At 39.5% G+C, this 7,804-nt stretch overlaps 1 protein-coding gene across 1 annotated transcript in view; it reads right to left on the bottom strand.

Annotated features, from left to right (window-relative positions):
- Window positions 1–5,274: 5,274 nt before the first annotated feature.
- The window catches only part of LOC104461483 (zinc finger protein 462-like), a 20,318-nt gene continuing 17,788 nt past the window's right edge, over window positions 5,275–7,804 (bottom strand). Inside the window, exons 7-8 of the mRNA XM_010073105.1 lie at window positions 6,670–6,751; window positions 5,275–5,479 (exon numbers count right to left, since the gene is read on the bottom strand). Of these exons, the coding sequence (XP_010071407.1) occupies window positions 5,275–5,479; window positions 6,670–6,751 (287 nt within the window). The remainder of the gene's footprint in view (window positions 5,480–6,669; window positions 6,752–7,804) is intronic.

Below are 7,804 nucleotides of genomic sequence, written 5' to 3'. Positions count from 1 at the left end.
ACAGAAATTGAAGGTTAAGAGAACACAGAAGAAATAGGAAAAGAGGAAACTGAAATAGGAGTTCAGGAGGTCTCTGGTTCGACCTCTTGCCAAAAGCAGGGTTATTGCCAACACTAGACCAGGTCAGTTGTACGAGTCCAAAAAACCACCAACAGTGAAGATATCACATGCTCATGGGTTGACCTGCACCAGTGCTTCACCGTTCTCACAGTAGGAAAGCTATCCTGTTGTTCTGCTGAAATGTCTTCTCCCTTTATAGCAAAACAGGCAGACCTCCTGCATGTCTGATGAATCAGCCTTCCTTCTCTCCCTCTACCCTTGCAGAATATGCACTGTATTTCCACACACAGGCAAGTAACTGCAAATGCAGTAGGAAAGACAACGCCTGGGCTCTTCAAACATCAGTTGAACCAAATAGTCATCAGCCGTCTTTACCAAGGCTTTGTCCAGGATGCTTGCTCTTTGACTTATGCCACCCAGCCCAGCCCCACCTTTGTTTCACAGGGTGTTTGCACTCATCCATTTATCTGAGGACAGCCTGGTACGAGGAGAAGACAATAAAAGGTGTACAACGTGCATCCTGGAAAGACTGTAGCCTTCAAGGCTAAACTCTGTACTCCAGAGTGCTCAAACTGAAATCCCTGTTTCCAGCAGTGGTTGGTGTGGGGGGCATGGAATTAATCACGCTGCAAACAAATAAAGGTTCTTCTAACATCTTAAGCCTATCTTGGACTAAAACATTCCCTTTTCCAAAATCTTCTCACCCAGAATAATTTCTTATTCAGTAATCTTGCTGGTTTGGAGCCAGACAGCTGGCTTTCATGGTGGAAAAGTCCCTTGTTATCAGAAAAATATTGAAGAAAGGCTTCAGGGTGATGAAGAATGTAGAAACTTGGGGCAGTTTTCACTGAAATGTACTGAACATCTGCAATTGTATTTAGATATTTTTGTTGAAGCCCGGAGACTGACTTTTTGTTGTTCAAGTTCACATCAAGTGTTCTGTACGGCACCAGTTTCCAAGATAACTGGGCCACAAGTATCAATGTTTCACATAGTCCCTCTCACTTCTCAAAAAGCGGACTTCCCACAGGAAAGCCTACAGTTCCAGATCCGTAATCCTCACTCACCATGATCCTGCCCATCCTCAGTGTTGGTCCCTGAATCACAGGGTAACGTCAACTGCTCAACTGTTCTGCAGAGAGGTTGTGTGTTTTCAAGGAAGGGAGGTAGTGGTCCCCCTTCCCATAGCAACTGCTGCAAAGTCTCTGCACCAGTGTGAATATAAAAGCAAGATCTTTGCATGGAGAACATTCAGTCACTGTACCTCTAGACCAAAAGAATATGCCAACAGTCAGCTAGCAATAATGTGGCAAACATTTACCCAGACTTCTTAAGAAAAGGAAGGACAATGAGCCTGGGAATACAGTGTGTGGAGAACACCAAGTTGTCTCACGGTGCAAATGTTCCCTGTGAAGCCCAGGGCTCCCAGTTACAAGTTAGTTGTGTAGCAAGGCAGAGAAGTAATGTGAGCAAAGAATGAAGTTAGTGAACTATTTCCTTTGCCTCTTCCCTGCCACACCCTTCTTGTATTTAAATTCGGCACCAGAAATCCAAGGCAGGTGAACCAGTCACATTCAGCCAGAAACATAAAACTAGGAAGACGGAGAACTTTTTTTCAAACTCCCACAATCCTGCCACTGAGGTGAATGGGATAACACAACTGTAATACTCTAGAAATCATCCCAAGGTCTTTCACTACATCAGTTATGTAATTCTTGTTATTAATGTACCACTGAGCAACCCTTTCTCTTTTTAAATCAGTGGAAGCACAGGTTAGCTCTGGGCTAGAATATAGTGTAAAAATTAGTTGTAGGCCTCCCTCATGAACAGATGTTTCCAGACAACACTGAGAAAAGGTAATATCTAACAGTCTAAACCACATCCTTTTCGTATTTTTTTCTTTAAACATAGGATAAAGAAACAAATATTTTAACTGAGAAATATTTTTACTTTGAGGGAGAAGGGTGAAAGGTGGAAGTATGTAAATCTATCCAGTGATCAAAGCTCTCATACTATTTAACATCATACACATTCAGTTGAGATCCAGTTCCAGTACAATCAAAAAGCTACTTAAACAGGACCTAAAACACACACAGAAAAAAACCTCTGACATCTTCTAAATGTGCATGTAAAAAATCTGTATTTAGCAAAGAAAGATTCCAAGACAACAGCACAAGCATCAAGTTTTCAAAGGAGAAAGAGGAAAAAAAAATCACCTCCTGCTCCACCTTACTGGGTGTATATTCGACTCCAATGAAGCACAGCGTCAATGCTGGATCCAGCAGGTCATTAGATACTGGAGCAAACAGTATCCCAACTCCTTAAGAGACTGAGTTGATAATCCAAATACCAGCCTGTCTCCATGTATTTTGATCTTTTAAGACAGCCTACAAAATTTCTTAATTTCTATGTTTGGATTCAGGAGGAGTCAGCAGACCTTGGCAGTGTGCCCTTGACCTCTAATGGACGTTGGGCTGGTGCATATTCAAGGCATTCTTTGGGGATGTGGTGGATGCTAGATGCATGTGAGCTTGGGGAAGTCACTCCCCCCCCACCCCCCAAAAAAAAAAAAATCCAAAATTCCCTGTGAAATAGGGGAGAAAAGGGTGCAGAGGGGAAAACGGCTGCTTTGCTCTCTCCCACAGCTGCCAATTGCAGAACCAGTCATCAGAGTAGCCAAAACAAAACTATGCACACAGAAGCACACACTCTTAAAAAGTTTTTATTAATTTTCTTTTTTTTTTTTTTTTTTAAAAAAAACAAACCCGTCAGTGCAACAGTTCAGTATCCCCTTCCTATCCCCCATCAGTAAGCAGTAATTTTAAAATCAGGAAATACCGAGTGCTGAAGCCAATGGGTTAGGATTTTGCTATTATTTCCTTCTGTCAAACTCTGAAAAAGTCCTCTGTATAAATTAAACAATGAAAAAAAAAGTTATTTTCAATTCTATGTCATTACAGTCAACAGAATCATAATAATGCATCTAAAATGTGTGTCCACAATACATCAGGTATACATTTTTGGGAAAAGAAAAAAAAAGGAAAAAAAATATGGTATTCTAAGCTTGTTAAAAGGATAATGGTCCCATAGTTTTTATTAACAGGTTAGCAAAACAAAATCCAATGGATTACAATATTTACATGTTATTTGAAAAATAAAGTAGTGATAAAAGCATGTCACAATCATTATTTCTTTTTTTTTCTTTTTTTTTTTTTTTTTTTTCTATTTTTGGTAACCATTACAAACACCCAATCCAGGTATGGAACTGTTTAAATACATTTGAAATGAGGCCAATTAAAAAACAAATACAGACACAAAATGTGTATTTATACTTGTCCCTCTAATGTGTTTTCCAATGACATTCCCTCCCTACTTCAAAAACAAAACAAAACAAAAACCCAACAAAAAAATAAAAAGAATCCCCCACACAACCAATGAATCCCCAAAAAGCAAAACACCATGCTTCTCAAGTAGCACTTATTCCACAAATGCAACATTTTTTGCCATCAATTTTATATGAAGGTCTCTAAGACACCGTTTCCTCAGCAGCTTCCTATTTCCCTGCCCCCCCCCCTCCCACATATCCCGCCCTAACAAAAAAAACAAACAAAGACACATGCATTTCTAAAACTAGGTTTCAGTCAAGTACTTTCTACTTTTTGGAAAGAAACTCTTTTTTTTTTTTTTGTTCACAATCAGAACACACCATGGGCACCAGATCCTGTATTCGTTGCTCAGGCAAAACTTTCCACCCAAGAAGTAGTGCAGGATCAGCCACTTAGGTATGCAGGTTCCTATTCATTCTACACTGCTCCCCTCGCGCTAAAAGCTAAGGAGGAGGGGAAAAACTTATCAACTCCATCTTGAATTGAGTAAAAGTAGTTCTCCAGGCTCAATGTCATAATGTAACTATTTCACCTCCACTTGCAAAAAGATGTGTTAACAGACACCCCTCCCTCCCACTACACCAAAACAAAAAGAAAACACACACACCACAGACAGAAGAAAAAAAGGCAGCCAATCTTAACAAAAAGTTACTGGTGTGAGACTGATAGATGTTAATATGACAAGCAATACAAAGGTTATGAGGACCTGTGTGTTTGGTCCGCAAGCTGCATAGCTGTGCCGTAAGTTTGGTTCTTTAGTTTTTTTTTTAAAAAAAAGTTAAAACTTCTTTGTTATTTCCATATGTTTAAAATTAACAAAAACAACAACAAAAAGTTCTATTCACAAGATCTAGTCTCCTTTCCCTGTCCCCCCCCTCGAAAAGAAATACTCATTTTATATGAGAAACTTAATTGTGCTGTATTTGTAACACCTCAGGCTGATAGAAAATAAACATGTGGCAAACAAAATCGCACAATCAGTCACATGAAATCTATCAAATCCTAAAATTATAACTGAATACTAAGAAACAGCTTACCTGGAATAAAGGATGACAATTCACAAACAGTTATCTAGGAATTAAAATCTCTCTCTTTTTTTTTGTTTTTTTTTTTACTAAAATAATTAAAAAAATCACAGTATTTTAAGAAATAAAATCCACACTGGGATTTTAAGCACAATTTGTTTTCCTTTCTTTAAAACTTCTTTTCTTCCTCCATTCACTACCTTGCCCACCAGTCTCTCTACATTTAACCACAATGACAACAGGTAGTACTGACAAATGCAGAGATCTCCCTTGGTTAATTCTGAGGTACTAGGAAACAGGTGACTGTTTTAAGCAACGCAGTTTCTGTTTTGTTTTTGTTTTTCTTTTTTTTTTTTCCTTTTTTTTTTTTTTGTTTTGTTTTCTAAAGCAGTTGCATTCAGTCTGGAAAAGCGTTATGTATTAAAACTAGAAAAACGCACCCAAATTTGTGCGTTGAAAAGTTGTCCCCCCCACTTCTTCCATGCTCACGATGCTTCCATTCACAAACAATCCAAATCTCCACTGCAAAGCACGATGTGTAATGTAGGAATACGGGGAGTTGCTTCATTAGTCCGCGATGAATTTAACTTCCCATTGTCAAGATCCAGAAGAAAGATGCAGTGATGTAATGGAGCCACTTATTCCATCACTTAAATAACTTCAATATACACACACTCACACAGGTACCAGTGCTTTGAAAATAGATCATTCAGTCCTAAAAGCAGCTTTATTTTTTCACCCCACCCACCCACCCTTCCCCATTCATCACGTTCAAGTACGCTGATTAGAATCACACCAAATGCTTATTCGTTTTTGGCCTCCGAGTTGTCTTGGAGAGGTTTGTCAGCAGCTACCACGTCAACTGCTGTTTCACTGTTGTGGGAATAGTCCACCACCACCATTTTGTCAATGCCTTCTTTTTCTTCTGGCAGTGTGCTAACAGTTTCTTCTACATCCTCCTTTGGCTGGCTGTCCTCACTGGTCCTGTGCTTGCTTTCATTCAGTGCCCTAGAAAGCCAAGCAGCAGAAAACAGAAACACAGCTGACACAGAGAACAGCAAAGCCAATCTGTACATATCCCATGAGGGAGAAAACCAGATCACTTTCTAAAAAGATAGACACAAGCAGCCACACCATTGCCACTTCATGCTCAAGAGGAGAGGCAGTGCAATGAAGCTACCAGTCTAGCTTTGAAACCAAATCCTCATTTGCTGTACACTGCGACAGATACAGCTTAAGAGGGAAGAACCCCAGTTCTGAATTGTAAAGTTTATTCCCTTTTCCCCCGTGCATTTAAAACAAAACTTACAAGGCACCAAACAAAGGTACGGGAAAAGAGTACTTTTCCCAAAGAGTTAATGATCCAATAAAACTTTTTATAAGTTGCAACATTTCAAGTACTCATATGTAGGCAGACAAGATTAAGGGTAAGAGAAGTAATACTTCTCATCCTATCACAGTTAACCTACAATATTGTATTCACATGTCTTCCAGATGTCAGCAACCTTGAATGAAATCTACTCTTTGAAGAAACTCTGGTCAGCAAAGATATCTCTGCTACAAACGAGATCTTCATCAAAAGAAGGAAAATGACTGTTCCAGAGATGCCTATCTTATCTGTAATGCGTATCATCCCACAGTGTGCAAACTGCTATAGAAAGGCAAAGATCTTCACTATGAAGATAACTAGGGAACTCCACTATGCACGTTCATTCAGATTGATTTCACTTCCCTTGAAGATTTTGACATTTCTTTGCACATAATTCTTCGCACTGCTATGCAAATTTAGCTGCGAGCAACAATAAAGGGAAAAAAACCTCGTAGTTCCTTCCTAGAACATTCTGTATAATTTTCTGCCATCTTTACGCTGCTCTGCTGGCAGGCAAAATCAACAGTACATTCAGGTAAAGTTAATCCTTGGCCAAGTGTTATTCACTTTGGGACAGTTTCAAGTTTTAGAATCACCTGCAGTCCACAGCCACCTTGGGCAGCAGAGTTAAAAAGGATGAACAGGAACTTCACTTGCAAAGACATTGGATACACCGTATCCACACTTGCGATAGAAAGAATTCTTCTTCCTAGAACTGTGTTTGCCTTCACCACTAGAGCTTTCAGGGAGGTGATGAATGGGGTGGGGGAATGCACAGAGATCCATGGTTACCTTTGGCTGTTTGGCAAAGCAGTGTAAATCAACTTACATGCCATGTCTCAGCACATGTCGCTCCCATTCAGAGCCTTCTGTAAATGATCGGCCACAGAACTCGCACGGGAAGCGTTTCTCTGGAGCACCGCTGTCAGGAAACATCACAGGATCTGGAGAGAGAGCACAGGCTGTGAATTCAGAAGTGCCAGGACAAAAAGAGACCATTGTGATCCTACTCTGATCCTCTCTGCTGCACCTTCTCAACCCTGAGAAGCAAAAGGACTTACCTAGCAAATAACTGTGTTTGTGAAAATGCAACTCCCCCAAAGGAAAGTGACACTACAAGCGACAAATCTTAAAGCATCTCTGCAAATAAGGGTAACGAGTTCCTACTCCCTGTTCCTGTATTTCAAGAAATAAAGAGACAGTGGAGTTTTAATTCAAAACTGAGAAGTTTAGGGCTGAAACGGGTTGAAAGCAAAATTAAAAAAAAAAACAACTAAAGCCCATCTATAATTTTTGAATCGGTAACACAAATTTTAGGAAACAAAGACTTGGTATATTTAACATGCGATCCTCATAATAAATAGATCATCATGAAGTCTCATGGTTTAAGTGCTGCATCTTAACTGCATAGGTGTTTCATCCCATCCTAATCTCTTATACAAAGTGCTTGGGGCATCACTTGCCAAAGTGTCAAGCACCCAGTAATATGAGTGAAGTCACTGGCAGCTCAAGGAACAGTTATTTCTGAAAGCCAAGTTCCATGTGAACACAGCCAGCTTTAACAAAAGATGAAACATTTTCTCACAAATTAAGAAGATCACCACACAAACCATTAAAAATAATTGCATGGACTATCTCACTTGATTCTTTTGCTGGAAATGAGACAGCACCATCTGCTCAGAGCATTAATTCCTTCGTAGGGATTATTTTAAGCAAGAAATCAACAGAATGTCTTTCTGACTCCTCCCAAACTACATAATAAAAGGGATTTTGCTTCACTGTGTTTCTCATCTCTGTTCACTTGATTTCTTCACTCTCAGATGCACTCTGTTCAAGATCAGCCTATGAACTTAAAATTCCTAACATATTCCCTATTATCAGTGTGTAAGTCCCATAAATGTATTTTTGTGACACATCGCTCACTAGTTAGACTTTACTAAAGCTCTGTATAGAATGGTCCTTAA

Source organism: Pterocles gutturalis, unplaced genomic scaffold (genome assembly GCF_000699245.1).
Source record: "Pterocles gutturalis isolate BGI_N339 unplaced genomic scaffold, ASM69924v1 scaffold402, whole genome shotgun sequence".
Classification (NCBI taxonomy): domain Eukaryota; kingdom Metazoa; phylum Chordata; class Aves; order Pterocliformes; family Pteroclidae; genus Pterocles; species Pterocles gutturalis.
This window is presented reverse-complemented; position numbering and strand designations above follow the sequence as displayed.